Source organism: Diabrotica virgifera, chromosome 1, assembly GCF_917563875.1.
Source record: "Diabrotica virgifera virgifera chromosome 1, PGI_DIABVI_V3a".
In the NCBI taxonomy this organism is placed as follows: Eukaryota; Metazoa; Arthropoda; class Insecta; order Coleoptera; family Chrysomelidae; genus Diabrotica; species Diabrotica virgifera.
Window position 1 is genome coordinate 252113116 of NC_065443.1, and position 25863 is coordinate 252138978.

General features: G+C 33.5%; 1 protein-coding gene across 1 annotated transcript; it reads right to left on the minus strand.

Moving 5' to 3' along the window:
- Nucleotides 1-505: 505 nt before the first annotated feature.
- On the minus strand, nt 506-25204 carry LOC114335027 (uncharacterized). The gene is made up of 4 exons (XM_028285181.2): nt 25018-25204; nt 24673-24917; nt 15213-15412; nt 506-754 (listed from the first exon to the last, which is right to left on the minus strand). The coding sequence occupies exons 2-4, from the start codon at nt 24858-24860 to the stop codon at nt 585-587; spliced, it is 558 nt and encodes a 185-aa protein (XP_028140982.2). The 5' UTR covers nt 24861-24917; nt 25018-25204; the 3' UTR covers nt 506-584.
- Nucleotides 25205-25863: the final 659 nt, after the last annotated feature.

Here is a 25863-nt window from a genome sequence, read left to right on the forward strand (position 1 = left end):
CTGGCTAGTGATTTTAGTAGGTAATTTTTTTTATTTTGGCCAATTTTGCCAAAATTGGCAAAATTATTAACTATTTAGTATTTTTTTGCCAATTTTACCAAATTGGCAAAATTACTAAAATCACTAGCCAGTTGTGTCCGAGTTTAGCGAATCGACTATAATAAAGTTAGGCGTGTTGATGACAGTTGCGATTTTTAAAAAATTACATGTTCAGTCAGGTGAGGACTATTAGCTATAACTATATTTCAAATTAATTGTCTAGAAATGTACTAAAATGGAAATCTAAAACATTTTAGTCAAAGATAACAGTAAAAGATACGTCTAGTTCCCCTTATAAATTATTAGTATAGTTCCCCAAATATTTAGAAAAATACTTATATGGATATGGAAACACTTGTAAACAAGGCATTGATTGAGTAATGATTTGATCTAGAACTTTTCAAGAAAATGGCTGACAGAGAATGAAAATTGTAGTGGTTAAAATATAACAAAACAAATAATGAGATGACGTTTAAAATGTTTATTAATTTTTGAGTAAAAAATTATCAAAATATTTTTTAAAGTATAACTTAAAAAGTTACAAATTATGAAAATTTCTTCAAAAGATTGCTCATGATGGCGTTTCTTTGATATATTACTTCCCTCCTACAGAAGAAAGATAATATCCGTGGACATTCATATTTCACAGTTTCTTCACATGTTGTTCCTTTTGTTCTGTTGTTGTGAGAAAATTTGAATTCACTTTCTGCATTCACTACAAAAAAGTATTTGTAAGAGTTTTATAACGACAGACGAGACCTGATAACAAATGTTTGCATTTTCTTAGCAATAACTACTTTGGTATAGGGCTTTTCATTCACAGTCATTTGTTTCGAGCTTCTGTCAAATGTCGTATAATCCGTGTATATCCACAGAGAACGGCAGTTCTCACCAGTGGCGCACAACACCCCTACATGCGACACTATATATACACGAAATTTTCGATTTTCTAAACCTGACTGAACTTGGGCCAAACCCCATCTTAAAGTTTAGGAAAAGACTCGTCCATTCATATGTCAACCATCAATTTTGGTCCAAGGGTGTGGATTTTACGGCCCTTCCCATTTAATGCCTGTTTTTCGTTCTCGTCCCCAAAACTCCCAAAAATTTCAAAAATTTAAGCCCGACCTTTGCGGCTTCTGATAGCACAGATAATTACCTTTCCAACGCATGTTAAATTTTGAAAATCGGTTATACCATTCAAAAGTTATCGAGCTCAGAAATATGACTCAATTTTTATTTAAAAAATGGAAAATGTTTGTGGATTATGTATGTATGTATGTATGTATGTATGTATGTATGTATGTATGTATGTATGTATGTATGTAATGATGTGTGGAAAAGTTACACCGATCTGAATAATTTTTTTGTGTTTCAATAATGTGTGAGGGCCGATTCAGAACCGGTCTAATTTTTGACTTCTGACTACCCTTAAGCCAGCTAGAGGGCTAGGTAGATACAAAATAGCATATTGTTTGGGCGTATATATCTTAGGTTTAACAAAAGACAGGAATACCGCAAATACACCAAATCAATAGGGTTGAGTTAAGCTTTTAAATGGCGCATAAGCGATCAAGCTGAGACATACACACTGCTCACCATAGCCAAAAAACTGAAAAATTAAACTTTGAAAATTTTGGTTTTTCGACAATTACTCAAAATTTCAACCTACGAATTGCGCCAATAACTGAGCGTTTGTAGAAGGACTCAGGACGCGTCTAACGGTGTATACCTCATATCTGGGAAAATTCGAATTTTTAAGTTATAGGCTTCATAAGTATGATCAAATCTATTTCTTATGGGAAAAACGGGTTTTCAAGCTCAATAATTCCTGTAATACGTTCAGTTATCACACTCGATCTTGGATGCATCAGATACTACTTGTCAATACGTTTCAAATTCATGTTTGGTGATCAACATCAGGTAAGCCGTTCAGAAGTTATAGAGCTCCAAATGTATAATTAGTCCAGGAACTGTAATTTTTCACTTAGCAATTTTTACAGAATGGATAGATTTGTTTGAAAATTTGACAATAAGTAGTGGATAGTCCAAGGATCAAAATCTATATGATGCAGAAATACGCTTTTACCATGGGGTGTGACAACCAACCTCATCTCGAGGGTGGAAATTTTTTATTATATTTTGACCGCAAATGCTGGTAAAAATATTAATTATAAGCAAAAAATGTTCATTATAAATTTTTTTCATAAAATTAATAGTTTTCGATTTAGTGGTTATCGAAGCTGTTAGTTTTATATCGAATAAATTACCAGAGACCGGCAGTTCCCGCCAGTGGCTCAGAAATACACCCCCCTACACGCGACCCTATTATTTGCACGAAATTTTCAATTTTCTAAATCTGACTGAATTGAAAATTGTGCCAACTCCCATCTTCAAGTTAAGAAAAAGACTCACCCATTCATATGTCAACCATCCATTTTATTCCAAGGGTGTCGATTTTACGGCCCTTCCTATTTAGGGTCTGTTTTTCGTTCTGGTCCCCAAAACTCCCAAAAACTTCGAAAATTTAAGTCCGACCTTTGCGGCTTCTAACAATACTGATCATTACCTTTCCAACTCATGTCTAATTTTGAACATTACCAGAGAACGGCAGTTCTCGCCAGTGGCGCACACCCACACCCCCCCCCCACCACGCGACACTATATTATACACGAAATTTTCGATTTTCTAAATCTGACTGAATTGAAAATTGGGCCAACTCCCATCTTAAAGTTCAGAAAAAGACTCACCGATTTATATGTCAATCATCGATTTTGGTCCAAGGGTGTAGATTTTACGGCCCTTCCTATTTAGGGTCTGTTTTTCGTTCTCGTCCCCAAAATTCTCAAAAATTTTAAAAATTAAGTCCAACCTTTGCGGCTTCTAATAGAACTGATCATTACCTTTCAAACGCATGTCTAATTTTGAAAATCGGTTATACCATTCAAAAGTTATAGAGCTTAGAAATGTGACTCAATTTTTATTTAAAAAAGAGAAAATGTTTGTGGATATGTATGTATGTGTGTTTAAAAGTTAAACCCATTTGATATTTTTTCTCTGTGTTTGAAGAGGGGGTCAGGGCCGATTTAGAACCGGTGTAGTTTGTGACTTTTGACCACCCATAAGCCAGCTATAGGACTTGGTAGGTACAAAACAGCATATTTTTTTGGGGTATATATCTTCGGTTCAAGAAGAGACAGGAAAACCGCAAATACACCAAATCCATAGAGTTGGGTTGAGCTTTTAAATGGTGTCTAAGCTGTCAGGATCAGACATACGCACGGCTCAGTATCGCCGAAAAAATGAAAAACTAAACTTTGAAAATTTTGGTTTTTCGACAATTACTCAACATTTCAACCTACGAATTGCGCCAATAACTTAGCGTTTGTAGAAGGACTCAAGACGAATCTAACGGTGTATACCTTATATCCGGGAAAGTTCGAATTTTTAGGTTATAGGCTTCATAAGTATGATAAAATCTATTTCCTGTGGGAAAAACGGTTTCTTAAGATCAATAATTCCTGTAATAGCTTCAGTTATCATACTTGACCTTAGATCCATCAGATACTACTGGTCAATACGTTTCAAACTCATGTTTACTGATCAAAATCGGTTAAGCCGTTTAGAAGTTATTAAGCTATAAAAGTATAATCCAATTAACGATTATTCCCGAAATGGTTTATGTAGTTGTAGTGGTTACGACGCTAAATTTGATCTGGCAACGGGCAATCCGATTTCATTTACCGGCCATCTCAATATTTTTGTTTCAATCTATTTCGAATAGAAAAAAATCTAGTGTACATTCGATAGATACTAGATTATTTGGGATATAATGCAACAAAGGTGACCATTTATAAAGCTTGACGTGTAATAGGTAGTGTGACCAACTCCAATTCAGTCGAACTCGGGACAAAGCTGAAAAAAATACTTAAAATCCGGGACTTTTCAATGAAAATCGGGCCATGTTTTTCAAATATAGAACTTTAATATCATCATTTTATTGATAATTTAACATTTTTATGTTGACAATGATATTTTTGTTGGGATTAAGCAACAATTGATTGTAATTATAACTACCTTTTTCTTAGTTTTTGACATTTCGACTACCAATACGGAAATAGTTCTTAAAAAAGGAAATTTTTTATGTTGTACTAGTATTACAAAGAGCACTGAACGCTAGAATGCTGGAAAAAAGACCGGTTGGAAAGCCAAGAAAGGGCTGGGAAGACACAGTAAACAGCGACGCACAAGCACTTTTAGGAGTCCGTGTATGGAGAAGAGCAGCCACATACAAACAACAAGGGTGGAGGCAAAAAATAAAGGAGGCCAAGGCTCAATATGGGCTGTAGCGTCGCAGAAGAAAAAAAATTAGTACATATTACATTCCAGACATTGTCGACTTTTTTGCGTCCCACCAAATCAATTTAATGTGAATTCTTAAAAGAATAACGTATTCAAAATTTCAAAATAAAATTTTACCAAAACGTTGAAAATTCGGATGGCCCAGAAGCCTTGTCCGGGACAGCGGGACACGACTTCGTAATTCAACACTAGTAATAGGGGAACATTGCATTCAACTTCATACATTTAATTTATAAATAACTTTGAAAAACTCCTGATACAAGAATAAAAAACCGCTAAACGCCGTAAAAATGAGTGGCGCATAAAATATTCCAGCTACAAAAGATCTGATATGAATATTACGTGGCGCGAAAATGGATTTTCATTTGATGCAAAACAAAATTCTAGTTTTATTTTAAAAGATTTTTCCATAATATTTGCTAAATTTGAAGTAAACGCGCCACAAAAGAGTTTTAAAATGCAAACTGTATCAAAGTTACTCTTTTGTGGCGCGTTTACTTCAAATTTAGCAAATATTATGGAAAAATCTTTTAAAATAAAACTAGAATTTTGTTTTGCATCAAATGAAAATCCATTTTCGCGCCACGTAATATTCATATCAGATCTTTTGTAGCTGGAATATTTTATGCGCCACTCATTTTTACGGCGTTTAGCGGTTTTTTATTCTTGTTAATATTATACACAGATTATACAACTTATGACAGAAGCTCGAAACAAATGACAATCGATGAAAAGCCCTATTAGTATGTACTCACTTTTATTCAACTTGTTTGCAGTGCTATATAAAGCATATTCTCCATCAAATATATGTATTTCAAAAAGCTAATTGTGAATTAAAACCTGTCTGTATGAAACTTTTCAAATTTCTTACAGACCAACAATTAAAATAAGTATTAAAAACATATTAAGTTGTGAGATAAAAAGAGATGAAACTAGCAGAGGTGGAAAATGTAGCGATAGAAACCTGTAAATTTACATTATATTGATTCTTTCCCGCCTTTAGACGTATCAGAGGAGTCTGTCAACTAAAACTGTCGCACTGTCACAGCGGTATGGTAGTTTCCAAACTCGTCTAATACGTCTAAATGTGGGAAACAATCAATATAATGTAAATTTATAGGTTTCTGTCGATACATTTCCCACCTCCATTAATTTCATCTCTTTTTATCTCACAACTTAATATGTTTTCCTTCTTTTGCGGTATTTTTCCGTTTCTTAGCGTGCTCATCACTGTATGTATCTATTTTTGTATAAGTGATTAATTGTGCCGTTACTTGATGGAAGTTCATTTTGTCTTATAGTAAAACACTGAAAACTTTTGTTTTCAATACATACTTCCACAAAATGTATTATAAATAATTAATGTCACTACAGCTTTTACTGTGTCTACACTTTATAGTCTTTAGCTGAGTAGGTTAGGGAGTGGGGAGCTGTTTGTCTCAAGTTGGTCATTCAGGATTATGTCTATATTTTTTAATTTATTAATTTTCATAGATTTTGATAAAGATGCTTAAGGCCTTTATTTTGAATATCGAGAATTTGAAACTGTTCATTAAAAGAATGATTATGATCGAAAAGGTGAAGTGCGTATGCAGAATCTGTTTTTTTTTTAAGTTATACTTCTTTACCGGCGATAGAGGGTGATTTTTTTATATGTTAAAACCTATCAGCCCGGCGCATGCGCATTATAACTTTGTTCTGATTGGATGTTCAAATGACATGTCAAAAATTATCCGATATGGTAGCTGTGGTTTGGAGGTAAAGGTAAAGGTAAACAAATGTATAATATATTAGTTTTATTGTTGTGAGGACAGAAACAAAACAGTTTATAATATTGTAGTGACTTTTAAATAGTTTTTAAAAGCAACAGGTACGTAATAATTGTTAATGTATCATGGGTATAAACCTACCTATTTGATCTGCCAAAATACATAGTATGTAATACTTTTATTTATATAATTTGATTACCATCAAAATTTCTATCAATATTCACCTAATATATTGTTTTTTACTCTATGTTTTGTTGTATTTTTTCAATTCTAAATCATTTCAATTCAAAATTAAAATAATTTGATCAATTTTCAAAATATCAAAATATCACAAGTTTAATCCGTTTAGTTAGTCGATCTTCGTAAATAATGACACATAGTGTCCGTGGCTAAGCGGAGAAGGCGAATGAATTCCAATACCAACCGCTCTTATCAGCGCTGGTTCGAGTCCCAATAGAAACTTTCTTTTTTGTTTTTTTTAATACATTTTATGATTGTAAGTATATTTATTATATAATTGTATTTTCAGAAAATACATATTTAGTTAAAAAAATTTTCGACAATTAATGTTCAGACATCATTTGTGGCTTGTTTAATGTGTTTGTGTGTGTTTTATTCTTTTATTATTTTAATTTTTGGCACTGTTCTAATAAAAATGTTTGAGAAGTAGTAAGTATAAATTAGTTTAATATTTAAACAAAATATAAATAAAAAGTATATTAATTTCGTTTAAATCATATAATAGAAGTATAACTTCTTACGTGCGTACAAAATACACACACATGCTTTTTTTTCTTCTATTGAAAGACCTTGTGTATTCTGCTATATTTTTGTTAAAGGTTTTGCCAGTTTGACTGATGTAAATTTTTGGACAGTCACCACATGTAAGTTTATATACACAACTCTAATCGCTTTTTCTTTTGGCTCTCATTGTTCTTAATGAATTTGCTTAAGTTGTTGTTTTTCTGAAAACTGGTGTTATTCCTTTCTTTTTAATATGTTTGGCTATCTTTGTTGATATTTGCCTGTACATAATATATACAGTGAGGATGTTTGAGTTGGAATAAATTCATTTTTTCGAGAATGGGCGACTCTGGACATAAATCCCAAAACAGGACGATTTTTATTTTTAAATTATAATTTTTTGGCATATACATTATACTGGTGACGTCATCCATCTAGGCGTTACGAAGTAATCGATTATCATCATCATTCTCTTTGCCTTATCCCTATGCGGGGTCGGCTTCCCTAATTGCATTTCTCCACACCACTCTATCTTGGGTCATATCAATGTCAATCCCCTTTACCAACATGTCCTGCCTTATCGTCTCCCCCCAGGTCTTCTTTGGTCTTCCTCTCCTACTCCTTCCAGGAATCTGCACTTCAGCTATTCTTCGTATTGGGTGATTAACGTCTCGACGTTGAACATGACCAAACCATCTTAACCTATGCTCTCTCATTTTGGCATCAATTGGTGCCACACCTAGACTTCCCCTAATATACTCATTTCTAATTTTATCCTTCTTTGTCACTCCACTCATCCATCTAAGCATTCTCATTTCCGCCACATGCATTCGTTGTTCCTCTTTCTTTTTCACTGCCCAACATTCAGTTCCGTACATCATAACCGGTCTTATGGCTGTTTTATAGAATTTTCCCTTCAGCTTCATTGGCATTTTTCTGTCACACAACACACCACTCGCTTCTTTCCACTTCATCCATCCAGCCCTAATTCTGCTGCATGCATCGCCATCTATTTCTCCATTACTCTGTAATACCGATCCTAGGTACTTAAAACTATTGCTTTTCACAATCACTTCACCATCCAAAGATACCATTTTATTTGTGTAGTAACTCCATCTTTAAATGAACATTCCAAATACTCTGTTTTGTCCTACTAAATTTTAAACCTTTTTCCTCCAGAGCTTGTCTCCACTGTTCCAGTTTTTGTTCTAAGTCTCTTTCACTATTTCCTACTAACACGACATCATCAGCATACATTAAGCACCATGGAATGTTACCCTGTAGTTTCGCTGTTATCTGGTGCAAAACTAATGAAAATAAATACGCACTAAGCACAGAGCCTTGGTGCAATCCTACTTTCACAGGAAATTTATCAGTCTCTCCGACACCTGTCCTAACACTAGTCGTTACTCCCTCATACATATTCCTCACAATCTTTACATATTCACCAGGGACTCCTTTCTTATTGAGTGCCCACCACAGAATCTCTCGAGGAACTCTATCATATGCTTTCTCAAGATCAATGAATACCATATGAGCGTTTGTTTCTTTACTCCTGTATTTTTCCATCAACTGCCTTATAATGAAAATTGCATCTGTTGTTGATCTACCCTGCATAAAGCCAAATTGATTCTCGGATATTTCGGTCTCTTCACGTATCCGTCTATCAATTACTCTTTCCCATATTTTCATGGTGTGGCTAAGCAGTTTTATAGCCCTGTAGTTTGTACATTGTTGTATATCTCCCTTGTTTTTGTAAACAGGTACCAGTATACTGCTTCTCCATTCGTCTGGCATTTGTCCAACTTCCATAATTCTATTAAATAGACCTGCTAGCCACCTTGTTCCTGTCTCTCCCAATGCTCTCCATACTTCCCCAGGAATATCATCTGGTCCTACCGCTTTTCCTTTCTTTATTTTTTGAAGCGCTTGAGCCACTTCCTGGTTTGTTATTTTGGTGACCATTGCTGCTACTGTCTCCGTTGGCTCTACAGGCTGTCTGTCAAATTCTTCATTAATAAGCTGTCAAAGTATTTTCTCCATCTCTTTTTGACATCCCTTTCGTGAACTAGTATTTTATTATTTTCATCTCGGATACATCTAATCTGATTAAAATCTTTTGCTTTCTTTGCTCTCTGTTTGGCTATTTTATATATCTTCGTTTCGCCTTCCCTGGTCTCAAGTTGATCGTATAGGTTTGAATACGCTTCTGCTTTGGCTTTTGCTACTGCAACTTTCGCTTCCTTTTTCGCCACCATATAGTTTTGAAGATCTGTGTCGGATCTGGTTTCTTGCCACTTTTTATATAATTTTCTCTTCTCTTTTATTTTTCCTTGTACTTCGTTTGACCACCACCAAGTCTCTTTATCCTCAAATTTTTTTCCTGACGTTTTCCCAAGTATTTCAATAGCAGTCTCTCTAATATTACTTGCCATTTTTCTCCAAATTGTATTAGGGCTACCTTTCATGTTCCAACATATTTTTTCTACTATTCTTCTCCTGAATAGACCTTCTTTCTCATCTTTTAGCAGCCACCACTTGATTTTTTGTGGTCCTCTCCGATTTTTTTTGTTTAGTTTCGCTTTTTACTTCGATGTCCAGAACAAGCAGTTTATGTTGTTGACTTACTGTCTCACTAACTATTACCTTGCAGTCCTTGCATTCACGTATGTCTTCTTTCCTTATCATGAAGTAGTCTATTTGGGATTGATGTTGTCCACTTTTGTAGGTAATAAGTTGAGTTTCTCTCTTTTTAAAGAATGTGTTAACAATCGCCATATCCAATGCTGTTGCTAATTCAAGCATGTCATCTCCAGCTTCATTTCTAGTTCCAAAGCCTAATCCCCCATGTATTGTTTCATATCCTGTCTTGGTTTGGCCCACATGTGCATTGAAATCACCTCCTATTATAACTTTCTCCTCTGCTGGAATATCACTCAGTACGTCTCCTAATTGATCGTTACGAAGTAATCGATGATTTTTTTAAATGAGACGAGGGGTCGTGTGATAGCTCATTCGAAAGGTTATTCAATGCTGTATTTACTAATAGAAACGTTAATATAATTATTTAAACAGGGTGTCCAAAAAAAATTTTTGTATTAAATTAATTGAGACAAAAAGAAGAATGTATATAATTTATTTAATTCGAAATACATTTTACTGTTGTCCGAAAACAGGAAAAAATGTTTATTTGATAAATAAATATTGTTTTTCGCTTAATTTCAATATTAAACAGCCACCTATCTACCTCTTAGCAGTTTGAACATTTAATTTAAGCAAACAACAATGTTTATCTTTCAAATTAACATATTTTTTGCTATTTTCTGACAGCAGTAAAATGTATTTTGCATTAAATAAATTACATACATTCTTCTTTTTGTCTCAATTAATTTACCTAATTCAAAAAATTTTTTGGGCACCCTATATAAAAAGTTATGTTAATGTTTATATTAGTGAATAGAGAATTGAATAACCTTTTGAATGACCTTACACACGACCACTGTTGTCATTTAAAAAAAACATCGATTACGTCATCACGCCCAGATGGATGACGTCACTAGTATAGTATATATATGCCAAAAAATTATAATTTAAGAATAAAAATCGACATGTTTTGGGATTTATCTCCAGAGTCGCCCATTCTCGAGAATATGAATTTATTCCAACTCAAACGTCCTCACTGTATAATCAATCAGAAGGTACTGGGTTTTTTCTCTTCTGGTGGCAAGACTAATTTCAGGGCTTTCTTATACAGCTTTGGTTTAATTGTTTGTTCGTCCTGCCCATTGTTTACTGCTACATAATTTCTTAAGAACGTAGACGCAAAATTTCGGAACAATGCTTTATAAATGTTCTGCAAGACATACATCAGGTACGGGATTTGGGTATAACACTGGATAGAAAACTGAACTTTAATGATCATATTAATGCCATAACTTCACGTGCCCTTAAAATGTTAGGATTTGTCCAGAGAAATTCAAAGGACTTTTCAGTTTTTACGTTTAAAACATTATACTGTTCGCTAGTGCGATCAATTATAGAATACTGCTGTATTATATGGTGTCCTTTTTATAATACCCAGAAAACTCAATTAGAAAAAGTTCAAAACAGATTTTTAAGAATATGTGGTTATAAAATGGGTTTAAGACGTGGAGATTATAATTACAGTTATATTCTTAATCAACTTAAAATGGACAAATTGGAGACAAGAAGAGCTGAATTCGAATTATATTTTTTACATAAGCTTCTAAATGGATTTATTAATTGCCCTGAAATTTTGGGTTTAATCTCATTTAATATACCTATGCGAAGAACCCGTAATTCTGACCTGTTTTTTGTAGATTTCCATTCTACTAATTATGGACTTAATGAAGTTATTTCTAGGATGTTACGTACGGCGAACAATTATCAAACAGATTTAGAATTATTTAATACTTCAACTGCATCATTTAAAAAACATGTTAAAAAACTGTTGTAGTTGTATGTATCTTACTCTATTTTATACATATTGTACAAAAACTGAAATAGGGTTTAGCCCGTCAATAAATAAATAAAATAAAAATAAATGTATCCAGTTTTTTTCGAATCATGAGAAAACTATGTCATGCATTATTACCGAGAGTCGAAAGTCCCTGAAAACTTAATGTTTGTTTTAAAAAGTTACAGAGCTGAAAAAGAAGAAAAAATTGACTGTGATTTTTAAATTCAAATATCTCATGCAGAAGAAACTTTCTGTTTATCCTAAGAGACTTTCGGCCCTCGGTAATAATGTAATCTTTCATTCTACATTTAAACTTTTCAAAAATATTTATTAGCTTTTTCAGGATTAAAAAAAATGAATGCATTTAAAAACATTGGTCCGAATGATATTTAATTCTATCTTGAAGTTATTTTTTGAGATAGTAATTTCTGTTAATCTATGTAAAATGCTATGATAGGCTGCTAATTTATGTTGTGTAGGATGAGATGATAAATTGTATAGTTATCAGTATAGGTAGGTTTATGAAATACGGAGAACTTAAATCTAGAAAATTTATGGATTGATTATGTTTTGTTTATATTGTAAAGTCAATAAGACTATGGCGTGAATACAATAAGAATTGGTCAAGTTGTCTATTAGTTCCTGTCTGTAATGTAAAGCATACCAGTATATGATCCACATATCTCCACCATTATAAGAACTGTTGAATATGCAGTATTTTGAAATCCTTCTTTCTAAATAATCCATAAAAAATCTGATGTCCACTAAAGATCTGTATCTGTGTATTCTAAAATAATATCTACCAGGTGTTTTGGTCCAACTGGCAGAACCTTTAACAACAGAATACTAGAATACAGAATACTAACAGAATACTACCTTTCAATAATAGAAAAACAGATTCTATGTACGCATTTCACATTTTAGATCATAATCATTATTTTAATGAACAGTTTCAAATCATCCATATTCAAAATAAAGGTCTTAAGCTATCTTGCTATCTGTGTTTTATAGTGTATAGAATTTATGGAAATTATTAATCAAAAATACATATTATTATACAGTGAGGACGTTTGAGTTGGAATAAATTCATTTTCTCGAGAATGGGCGAGTCTGGAGATAAATCCCGAAAGGTCGATTTTTATTCTTAAATTATAATTTTTTGGCATTTGTATATATTATACTAGTGACTTCATCCATCTGGGCGTGATGACGTAATCGATGATTTTTTTTAATGAGAAGAAGGGTCGTGTGATAGCTCATTCGAAAGGTTATTCAATGCTATACATATTCACTAATATAAACATTAACATAATTATTTATACAGGGTGCTCAAAATAAATTTTCTTTGAATTATATTAATTGAGAAGAAAAGAAGAATGTATATTTTAACCAGACTAAAAAAAATGTAACAGAAATTACAAAGTGCAGTAGGTAATTCATGAGCTCAAAATAAAAAAAATGGTTAGGCGAATGGATCCAGTAATCCACAGTCATTTTTTCAACCACACACACACAAGAATGTATATTATAATTTATTTAATTCGAAATACATTTTACTGTTGTCCTAAAACAGGAAAAGCTGCCACCCACCTGCCTCTTAGCAGTTTAAACATTTAATAAATGCGAAAAGCAATGTTTATTTTTCAAATTACCATTTTTTTGCTGTTTTCTGAGAGCAGTAAAATGTATTTTGCATTAAATAAATTACATACATTATTCTTTTTGTCTCAAGTAATTTAATTAAATAAAAATTTTTTGGGTAGCCTATATAAATAAATATGCTAAAGTTTATATTAGTGAATAGAGAATTGAATAACCTTTCGAATGAGCTATCACGCGACCCCTCTTCTCATTTAAAAAAATCATCGATTGCGTCATCATGCCTAGATGGATGACGTCACTAGTATGGTATTCTTCTTCTTGATGTGCCTATCCGTGACGAATGCTGGCGATCATCATGGCAATCTTCACTTTATCTGCAGCAACGCGGAAAAGCTGCACAGATGTTGTGTTGAACCAGGTTCTGAGGTTCTTTAACCAGGATGTTCTTCTTCTTCCTGGACATCGCTTTCCAAATATTTTTCCTTGCAGGATGGCTTGTAGGAGGGCATATCTGGATTCATTTCGCATAATGTGTCCAAAGTATTCCAACTTTCGAAATTTGATGGTGGTTAGTACTTCTCGGTTCTTCCCCATTCTTCTAAGAAAAGAACCTCCTCATTTGTGACCCGATCAGTCCATGGGATTTTAAGAATTCTGCGATATAGCCACATCTCAAATGCTTCCAATTTTCGGCACATATCCTCAAGGTCCATGATTCAACACCATAAAAAAGGACAGAGAAGACGTAACATCTCAGCATTCTTACTTTTATACCAAGAGAAAGGTTGTGGCTCTTGAAAAACGCCCCCATAGGTTGAAGATTGATCTAGCTTTTCCGATGCGCGCTCTTATTTCTTGGTGGTTGGTCCATTCTTCATTTATTATGGTGCCGAGGTAGTTGTAGTGCCTCACTCTTTCTACAGGGGTTTGGTTGATATAGAGTTGACCTTCTGTTATCTTTTTCTTGCTGACGATCATAAGCTTTGTTTTCTTTACGTTTATATCGAGTCCATATTGTTGACTGTAATACGCGATTTTGTCCATGAGGACTTGTAGGTCTTCTAGGTTGTCCGCAAATACTATGGTGTCATCTGCATACCTGATATTATTTAGCCGGTACTCGTTTAGTACAATACCTTTTTCAGTTTCGTGCAAAGCTTCGATAAATATTCTTTCAGAGTACAGATTGAAAATTAGGGGGGACAAAATGCAGCCTTGCCTCAGTCCATGCATGATTTTGACATATTTGGTGAGTTCACCGTCAACTCTGAGGTTTGCAGTCTGATTCCAGTAAAGGTTTCTAATTATTTTCAGATCTTGGTTGTTAATTCCTGCTTCTTTTAGTATTTGCATCATCTTGGCGTGTAGTACTCGATCAAACGCCTTCTCGTAATCAACCAGACATGCGTATACGTCGCAATTTACGTCTCTGCATCTCTGGAATAAGACTTGTATTGAAAACAAAGCCTCTCTCGTACCAACAGCATTTATGAACCCGAACTGGTTGGGCGAAATTTGACTTTCACATAGCTTGTAAATTCTCGTATGGATTACCTTTAGGAACAATTTTAGGAGATGACTCATCAGGCTTATCGTACGGTATTCTTCGCACTTTTTGGCTCCTGGTTTTTTTGGAAGTGCAATAAACTCAGACTTCAGCCATTCTGTTGGTATTTGTCCAGAGTTGTATATGTTGTTGAATATCTTTGTGATTATTGCTATTGATTCGTTGTCCATCAGTTTGAGTAGTTCTGATTGTATATTATCGGGACCTGCTGCTTTGCCATCCTTTAGCTATGTTATGGCAGAATAAACTTCCTGCCATATAGTAGCTCCTTCCTGCCTAGTATGGTATATAGGCCAAAAAATTATAATTAAAAACAAATCAATCAGTTTCGGGATTTATCTCCAGAGTCGCCCATTCTCGAGAAAATGAATTTATTCCAACTCAAACGTCTTCACTGTATAATTATGAATTACCAACTTGAGACTATAAAGTGTACAATAGACACACTGTAAAATGAAAGGCACTCTGCTAAATTAAGAAATTCACTCTGCTGAAACAGCTATAGTGACATAATTTATTATAAATTTTGTGGAAGTATTGAAAACAAAAGTTTTCAGTATTTTATTGTTAGATCTATTTTTGTAATAGATTACAAAATTTTTAGTATGGCTTCAATTTGAAACTACAAGTACTTGTAACATTAACTTACGGCAATATAATCCCTGAAATAAACACGTGCTATGAAGAGAATTAATATAGTACAAATCTTTCTTGGGAGATGCCTTTATATTAAAATGGGCAACAGCTTTGTTAGGTAGATATGGCCAATGTGATAAATTTTCCATGTACTCCGTTGTGTATTTCCAATGATCATAGTTGCCACTTTCTTCTAGAATGTTAAAATCTATACTAAAAATATTACATATTATTATAAATTTTTGAACTAATAAAACACCAAAACAAACTCCTGTATCTCAGAGCTAAACTGTATCTATTAACTCACAAAATTGAAATTTTAGAAGAGAGCAGTGCACAAGAAATACAGGGTGTAACAAAAATGCAAGTCGTAAATTAAATCTTCTGGGACCAAAAATAGTTGGATTGAACCTACCTTAGTACAAATGTGCACATAAAAAAGCTACAGACCTTTGAAGTTCTTCTTCTTCTTGTGGTGCTTTCTCCTTTAGTGGAGGTTAGCGACTACACTGGCAAATCTGTCTCTGTCCAATGCGGCTCTAAACAAAGATGTTGAATCAAGTCCGGTCCAGTCTCTGATATTTCTAAGCCATGAAATCTGGCGCCTACCGGGACCCCATTTTCCTTCAATCTTACCCTGGATGATCAGTTGCGCGAGGCGGTACTTTTCGTTTCTCATTATGTGTCCCAGGTAGCTAACTTTTCTGACTTTAATGATTTTCAGTAGTTCCCTATCTGTACCTATTCTCCTCAGAACATCTTCGTTGGTGGTGTGGGTTGTCCAGGGTATTTTCAAGATTTATAAAGCCAGAGTTCAAAGGCTTCTAACTTGTTCAGCAGTGTTGTGTTGAGTGTCCAGGCCTCCGTTCCGTACAAAAGTATTGACCACACATAGCAATGCAGAAAACGACATCTAAGGCTGATACTAATGCTACTGTTACAAAATAAGCTCTTCATTTTGATAAACCCCTGTCGGGCTATCTCTATTCTCGCCCTTACTTCTTGTTTATAATCAAGTTGATTATTGAACCATCAACCAAGATATTTGTATTGGCTTACGTATTCAAGCTGTTGGTGTTTCACATATATCGGTAGAGGTAAATTTTTGTTCCTTGATATTTTCGTAACTTTGGTTTTCGCAGTATTGATCTTCATCCCCATTTTTTCACAAGTCTCAGTAACCCTATCCAACAGTATCTGCAAACTATCTATAAGACCGGTGACCTCGTCACATCTTTTATATATTATGTATATCTTTTATATACCTATTCTGTTCTGTATGATTCGCAAGAAAAGCTTCAGAATGTTATTTAATAGACTTATAAGGCGGAAGTCCTGGCATAATTTGGCGTTCTTCTTTTTAGGCAGTGGTATGAAGACGGATTCAAGCCATGTTTTAGGAATTGCCCCTGTATTGTAAACATTATTAAACAGTCCAAGAAGAAGGTCTAAGTTTTCCTCGTTGATTAACTTCAATAGCTCAGCTGGTATTTCATCTTTTCCTACAGATTTGTTGTTTTTTAGTTGACGCAGAGCATATTCCAATTAGGACTTTAGTATTGGAGGAACTTCGTCGTTTTCTTTATTTAATGTAGGAGGTTCTCTGATGTCATAGAAGAGTTCCTTTATATAGTCTTCCCACATGTTTATTTGTTCTTCGGGGCTTGAAATCAGTTTGCCTTCTGCGTTGATTAGATTATTTGGTCCTTGTGAGTATGTCGTGCCTGTAAATTCCTTGAGTTTCTTATGAAGATGGAAGTCATCATGTTTTTTATATAAGTTTTCGATCTCTTCACATTGTTCTGTTATCCATTTTTCTTTTGCAATTTTTATTTTTTGTTTAATGGTTCTATTTATTGCTTTGTACATTGCTTTGGCTGTTTGCATTTTCTTGTTTCATCCATTAAATCCAATATTTCCTCTGTCATCCATCTTTGCTTCCGTGGTCGTTGTTCTATTATCATTTCGGTTGCCGTTGCAAGGGCGTGTCTGATTTCCTCCCAGTTTTGTTCTATATCTTGTGCTCTGTTTTCTCTGTTGGTAATTTCTTTAAGTTTGTTATTCAGCTGCTTTTCTGTTTTCTTTTTGGTTTTTTCATCGTTGAGTTGTTCGGATATGCGTCTAATAGTCTTCTTTTGTGGTGGTTTACATATTTTTAATCGACTTCCAGGTATATAACCTTCTTGATGGTAGTTTAAACCAGGTGTTAGTAATTACATATCCATGTTGCTGACAGAATTCTATCAATCTGTCGCCTCTGTCATTTCTCTTACCTAGTCCTCATTTGCCAGCCACTTCTGGCACCTGGCACTGGTTCATCCCCAACTTTAGCGTTAAAGTCTCCCATTATAATGGTTATTTCAGTTTTTCGAACTAGTTTAATGATGGTTTCCAATTCTGTGTACCAGCGCTCAATTTCAAAATTTGATTTATCAGCAGTTGGTGCGTAAGTTTGGATTATATTTATATTCATGGGTTTTCCCTGTAGTTGTATCAGTATTATGCGGTCAGAATGGGGGACAAAATTTATTACTTTTTCGGCGAGTTTCTTAGTTAATACTATTCCTACTCCGTTTCTGTGGTCTTTGTCATTGTTTCCGGAGTAAAATAAGGTTCCTTTTTTTGAAGTTACAAAATGAAAATCTATTTTTTCCAATATATCGAAAACTATTAGAGATTTTTTATTGAAAATTTTTTGCTCAATTAGAAATCCAATGAAATCAATTAATTTGTGGTCATCTGATTGAATACAACCAATAAAACCAACATTATACTGAAAACAGATCCCATGGGCTGTTTTCACTCAATCATGTAGCTATGGATACCTACATTTCGTTTCATTTCGATTTTGACATTTCAAATATTCAATATTTCAAAATGTCACGATTTGGTTGTAATACTGATGAGAATATTAATGAAATTATCGAATCAAATATACCACAGAATACTGTTTACAGTAAAAAATTTGTATGGAAAGCGTTTATGGACTTTTGCAATGATAGAAAATATGAATTAGATGGAAATCGGACGGTGGAAGAATTGTTAATTGCACATTTAAATAAATTGTTTCTGCTCTGTATTTTTTTTTTCATAACCAGCAAAAAATTTTCTATCCGAATAACCCTCGAACATTGATAAATGCTCAAAAAAATTTTAACAACTTTCTCAAGCTTGTTGCTTACAGGCAACAGACCTCCGCCTACGGCGTCGGTCTGTTTCCAAGCAACAAGCTTTCGAAATCTGTTATAAAATTTTTTCGAACAATTACCAATGTCCTTGGGTTATTACTACTGAAAATGGACATGTGGCATTCTTATGGCAGGAACATCTTTAAAAAAATAACAGTGAAATTTGTACAGCCCATAAAGATTTTATGGGGTTTTGTTCCCTTAAACCCCCCAAACGTTTGAGTATGTTCCAATTAAATTTTGTTCTGAAGCTATTTCCTTGTGGCATTTTTATAATCAACTATTTTCAATGGAAAATAAGCCACACTTTTACCAAAAAATGATGTTATTAACGTTTCGACGCCCAAGTCGGGTGTCGTTGTCGTTGTCAAAATACAAAATAATTTTATTTTATATTTTAAAATAATTTTATTTTGTATTTTGACAGCGACATCCGACTTGTGCGTCGAAACGTTAAGAAAATCATTTTTTTTGGTAAAATTGTGGCTTATTTCCCATTGAAAATAGTTGATTATCCAATTAAATTATTATTGTGGTACCATTAGTTAAACACAATGTTAGTATGACATATATGCCAAAAAGTGGTAATTTATAAATAAAAATTGACCTGTTTTGGGATTTTTTCCAAAATCGTCCATTCTCGAGAAAATGAATTTATTCCAACCTTTACGTGCTCACTGTATAATCGTACATATACAAATATGTGCTGGATTCGACAAATATTCAAAATATCTCGATAAACACTAGCTTATCGAAAAAGTACTAAGAGGCAAAAAAGTTTTAAAAGCATTGTTTTTAACTAATGGTAATACAATATTAATTTAATTCGAACGTACACAAAAGTTTGGGCGGGTTTAAGGGAACAAAACCCCCATAAAATTTTTATGGGGTGCACAAATTTCACTTTAATTTTTTTTTAAGATGTTGCTGCCATAAGAATGCCACATGTCCATTTTCAATAAAAAATCTTTAAGAGTTTTCGATATATGAAAAAAAATTGATTTTCATTTTGTAACTTCAAAGGGCTGTAACTTTTTTTGTGTGCACTATTGTATATAGCTAAGTGAGGTTCAATCAACCTTTTTTTGATCCCAGATTCTGTGGTATTTTTTTATGACCAATCTTTTCGGGACACCCTGTATTATTAAAAAATCACTTTTCCTCTTTTCTCGATTGAGTGTTAGTTTTTGTTGTACATATAAATTATTACAATCACTGACTACATAAACTAAAGTGCACAGAAATCGGCCCACTTAAAAATTTGGTCATTTTTGATGCCTCATATTTCCTAAACCTGTTGGCCGAATTAAGTGATTTTTTTAACATGCTATAGCCTAATTCTATAACAATACCACTGTAATAATATTATTGCTAAAAAGGTACATTTTCATTGTATACCGGGTGTACCAATCAAACTGTGTTTTTTTCTCAAAGTTCGCATCACCCTGTTGAATATTCTAGCATTTATAAAATACTGAAATTAACACCCAACTATAGCCTCAGGTTTTCTTAACATTCTGTTATTTGATTCACTCGTTTACGTTGGATAATAAAAAAGTTAGGTACTTTAACAACTAGACACGTTCTTCATCAATACACGGTGTTTCTAAATAAGTGCGACAAACTTTAAGGGATAATTATGCATGAAAAAATAATGACAGTTGGCTTTATAAACTTATGTCCGCAAATGTTTCGTTTCCGAGATACGGAATGTTGAATTTTTTCTTACAAACTGACGATTTATTTTCTTGCTTTAAAACCGGTTGAGATATGCCAATGAAATTTGGTGGGTTTTAAGACGTAGTTGTTGCACTTTTTTGACATACAATTAAGAATTTAATATTCACCATTAGAGCGCATACGTGTAATATGACCGATCATATTACCCGTATGCACGTAATGGTGAATATAAAATTCTTAATTTTATGTCAAAAAATCCGCAATAACTATCTCTCAAAACCTACCAAATTTCATTTGCATATCTCAACTGGTTTTAAAGCAATAAATAAATCGTCAGTTTGTAAGAAAAACTTTAACATCCCGTATCTCGGAAACGAAACATTTGCGGACATACGTTTATAAAGCCAACTGTCATTATTTTTTCATGCAGATTTACCCCTTAAAGTTTGTCGCACTTATTTAAGAACACCGGAGTAGTACCAGCGGAATGGAAGGAAAGTCTCCTGCTACCGATACTCAAAAAGGGAGACTCGAAAAATCCTGAAAATTATAGAGGCATTAGTCTGATGAACAGCACATTAAAATTGATGACGGCAGTCATAAAAGATAAAATCGAGGAAAAAGCGAATATGGCAGATGAACAGCAAGGCTTCCGGAAGAACCGCAGCACAATAGATGCAATTTTTATTATCAGGCAAATAGTAGAAAAGTCTATTGAATATGGAAAACCAGCATACATGTACTTTGTAGATTTAAAAAGTGCTTTTGACAGGGTGAGGCGAAATGATATCTTAAATTTATTACAAGCTGAACAAATAGACCACCAGATAATAAGGCTAATTAAGGAAATTAACAAGAACAACAAGACCAGAGTTATAATGTCAACAGGAGGAACAGAACGCATAGAACTAAAGGGAGGAATCTGCCAAGGAGACTCGCTCAGCCCATTGTTATTCAATATGATGATGAATCAAATAATTCACGAAGTCAGAAAACGACATGGATACCACATGGGAGCGCATAAAATCACGATACTATGCTATGCCGATGATGCAGTACTAATTGCTGATAACGAGGATGACCTACAAAGGCAGCTCCACACTTTCAATCTCACAGCAAATAAATTTAATATGAGAATATCGGTAGAAAAAACTAAATGTATAGTGATAAAAGTAAAGATAAGTAAAGAGCCGCGTAGATGCAAGTTAGAAATAGACGGCAAAATTGTAGAACAAGTAATGAAATTCAATTACCTAGGAGTAGAGATCACTAGTGACAGGAATATAAGAACAGAGACCACAACACAAGCGACAAAAGCGGCAAGAGTAAGTGGTTGCCTCCGAGAAACCATATGGAGAAACAAATATCTGACCATGGAAAGCAAAATAAAAGTATACAAGACAACAGTAAGACCTATCCTAACATATGCAGCGGAGACAAGGACCGATACAAGAAAGACGAAACAACAAATCAATATCGAAATGAAAGTATTAAGATCAATAGCGGGCATATCATTAAGAGACAGACAAAGCAACAGAAGTATAGGTACGAGAACTTTGCAAAATTCAAAATATTAACAGGTGGATAAAAACAAGAAAGAAAAACTTGAACGAACATGTAAATCGAATGGAACCAGATAGATTAGCGAACATCTGTAAAAACAACAAGCCGTATAGCAGAAGACCCGTTGGAAGGCCGCCGAAAAGGTGGAAAGACAATGTACAGTCAACAACAACTGAAACAGAATAAGAGGCAGACAAACAGGAGTAATCCTAGTCGCGCGAAGAAGAAGAAGAAGAAGTGTATTGATGAAGAGCATGTCTAGTTGTTAAGGTACCTAACTTTTTTATTATCCAATACAAACGAATGAATCAGAAAATAGAATCTTAAGAAAACCTGAGGCTATAGTTTAGTTTTAATTTTAGTATTTTATAAATGCTATATTCCACAGAATATTCCACAGGGTGATGCGAACTTTGAGAAAAAAACACAGTTTGATTGGTACAGCCGGTATACAATGAAAATTTACCTGTTTAAGAACAATATTATTACAGTGGTATTGTTAAAGAATCAGGCTATAGCATGTTTGAAAAATCGCTTAAATCGGCCAACAGGTTTAAGAAATATGAGACATTAAAAATGACCAAATTTTTAAGTGGGCCGATTTCTATGCACGTAAGTTTAGTTAGTGAAAAAAGTATCACATTTATTAACTGAATTAATAATTTGCAATTATACAAATAACAGTTATCCAAGAACATTCAAAAGCCATCTCTTTAAGTTAGTGATGACATTTTCAAGTAGAATAACATTCTAGTAATGTTTATATATCCATACCAGTGTGAATTTTACTACACGTAATTTGCCGTGTAAAGATAGAAAAAGTAGGGATAGCCGTAAAATATTTGCGAATTATGTACCGATGGCCTTAATTATAAAATGCACACATGCAAGAAGTAACATTACCTGAAGTGTCTGAAATTGTATAATTGTATATCCATAACTTGAGCTTAAAAAAACTCTGCTGGTTGCTTAGAACATGCGTTGGTACACATTTCGGTAAATCAAGTGTCAATAATTTTATTCTTCCACCACTTCTTGCTGCTTTTTTATAATCAAGTCTTTTAAATCCACACCTGTTACCGCCCTACCAAAGATATTGATAATTTTGTTCAATATTTTCTTTTTTCTTCTTCACATGCCATATCAGAATTATCTGACATTGGTGATCGCCATTGTGAAGGCTTCTCAATCTTCTGTAATATAGAATAATTGTCATGCATTTGATATCTGAGTCCATTCACAAATGTTTTTTAACCAAGAAACTTGTTTCCTTTATACACCTATATGGCTCTCTATTTTGCCTTTAGGATCAATTGTAATATTTTATATTGATTTCCCCTCACTATATGTTCCAGATAAGAAATTTTCAGGTGTTTAACAGTCCAACAGTTCTGTATCTTTGTTGACCCTTCCTTATACTTCTTCATTAGTTTTTCTTGGTGTTCAAGCTATCTTCAGTATCCAACTATGAATCCACATTTCCAATGCTTCAATAGACAATTTGCCCATTTTTTTTATTACAGAATAATGTTCAGTTTTGTTTAAAAATGAGATTTCCAAAATTTCACGCTTCAAGAACTCATAATAACTTAGAAGTGCAAATTTAAAGTCTTCTGCAGTATAAAATAGTTCAAACGACCCGTGACGTCACATAGTTTTATTATATAGTTATGATTATGGTTATTTAGGTATATTCTTCTTCTCCTTCTTTAGTTTATTGGCCACCACCTACTTGGGTATTTGGTCAGCTGATCATCGCGGAATAAGTGAAAATATTTATATTCTAATGATATTTATCGTGTCATTGTAATAATACATACCAGTTTGTTGATATTGGAGTTTGATACAGTTTTTGAAGGAAAGGAAAGAAGGTTTACTATGGAAAATAAAACCATTTTGTAAAAGTACAAATTTTCTATAAATAGTTCAAACGATCAAAAACACTTGTGACATCACATAACTGTATTTTCTAATGATGTTTATAATGTTAATTATATACAATTATAGTTTAAAATTATATACAATTTTGTTTACTTTGTTATGCGTTTTGGGCTAGCTGGTATAATTTGAATTTTTAATCGTCTTTAGGGGCCAAACGAAAGACAAAAAAAAAGTTTTTTATCTTTGATACATGTTTTAAATTATGTTCTGTTGTGATTTATAACATTTTTTTCAAATTTAAAATTTTATGCAAGTTACCTATTCTCTTTATGATTGATACTTTTAGAGGTTACACTTCTGCATCGTACAACAGTACTGACCAAACATATCAGCTAATCATTTTCTGTCTTAGTTCTAAACTTAGCTTTTCTATTTTCTTTTTATCATCTGAATTTTGACCAAATTTAATCTGTCATACCTATTCATCACATAATAATATGTTATTGTATGGAAGTTTAAATGAAAGATTCTGTGTGAAATATTTCGGAATACAGCCACGGTTCCATGCAGTTAATACTTCTTACATGTGCAGGTAAAGATAGAGAGGTAGGAATAACTATAAAGAAAAGAAAGTTGGAACACTTGGGTCACGGTATGAGGCACAATAAATATAGAGTACTACAGCTGATCATCCAAGGATCCAAGGAAAGATAGACAGCAGAAGGGCTCCAGGGAGGAGGAGACACTTGTGGCTCCAAAATTGGCAATGGTTCGAATCGTTATCTGCAGAACTATACAGATCTGCCTTAAACAAAGTCAGAATAGCCATCTTGATTGCCAACGTATGGAACAGACAAGGCACACGAAGAAAACATGTGCAGGTGATAACTCCACTAATACTTTTATTTTACTGGGTATTAAGTGTAAACGATTGTTTAGCTCAGAACTACTAAGGAACTTAATACACTTTCACGTTGCCTATCTTCAAAATCACATTAAATAGGATTCAATATCGTATTGCAAATAAAAGATGTGAAGTCTGTTAATGTAAAAAGTGAGGATATGTGATACAAGTTTTCAAAAACAATGGAGTTAATACAGTTTGGCTCTGAGGTACAGAACTAGTTAGGCAATTTATTATATTGATAAAATTCTACTTACATTGTTGGATTTAAGTACTTCATGTTGCTAAAGTCTGCTACAAACTCCCATGGCTTGTTTGGATGTACTTTGGGTAGAAATACAAAAGCTGTGTGTTCATAAGTTTGTGTTTTTACAATGAAATACAACACCACCAAGCTCACAGCTACAGTCAAAGATCTATACTTTTTCCATTGTATTCTAGCCATTCTACAGAAGATCTATTGCTATTTCAAATAGAAAAATAACGAAATTCGTTCAATATACTGTAAGGAAATTAGAATTTAAAATTAAGTTACTAAATAGTGCATACATTGTAATACCAAATTATAGTATTATCTCTGGAATTATAATATTCTAACTAACCATGTAAACCAATGTAAACATATCTGCAAAGAAGTTCAAAAAATCGGAAATTGTTTATCTAATAGAAATAGAGCAGGCAGGATGTACAAAGATAAACAAATTTTAAAATTTTGTTTATGTGGGTTGTATGTAAATTCAACCCAACCAATGAACTGTATTCAGTGTATTCACAGCATGACCAATGACCACAGCCACAGCATGACAGCACTTACCACAATGCAGTGTTGCCACTTGTCAGGTCGAATTGATAACAAATAGTCCTAGCTGTATTGTCGCCCTCGTTACAGTTGAGTCCACGATTCTTTATCTACCCGTGCGTCATTAATAGACAGTGCCGGATTTACCACTAGGCCTCGGCCTAGGGCCGCAAGCAAAAGGGGGCCGCAGCGTTTTGTAAACAAAAATTTTTTGGTAAAATAATTTTTACTAATTGAATTCAAATCAGTAAATAATTTTTCGAATTAGAGAATGCTATTCTATAGTATTTTTACTACAAAAGCGATATTACGTAGGTCAAAATTTTTGACGTAAGAGAACTGTCAAAACATTAGAATGTTTTTCTTTTTCATTATTATATTATTAAGTTTTTCATAAAACTTTTCATTATTGTCATGTTTATTATAAACATGGCAATAACGAAAAGTCACAATCTAATGTTTTGACAGTCCTTTTACGTCAAAAATTTTGACCTACGTAATATTGCTTTTGTAGTAAAAATACGTGGTATTTTACTAAACACGTGGTACGATATTTTACAACGTTTTGACAAGAGTAGCAAAACGTTTGAAAAAACTGCTACAGACTTGAATGTGACTTTCAACATACAAATCTCTAAAGGAGTCATTG

Excerpts from the sequence above, each read along its gene's own strand:
- LOC114335027 (XM_028285181.2), bottom strand. The coding sequence starts at position 24,860 with ATGGCTAGAATACAATGGAAAAAGTATAGATCTTTGACTGTAGCTGTG. Across the intron at positions 15,413-24,672 it reads AAGTACTTAAATCCAACAAT|TATAGATTTTAACATTCTAG; the intron begins GTAAGTAGAATT and ends TAATATTTTTAG. Across the intron at positions 755-15,212 it reads ATTTCAGGGATTATATTGCC|TGAATGCAGAAAGTGAATTC; the intron begins GTAAGTTAATGT and ends ACTTTTTTGTAG.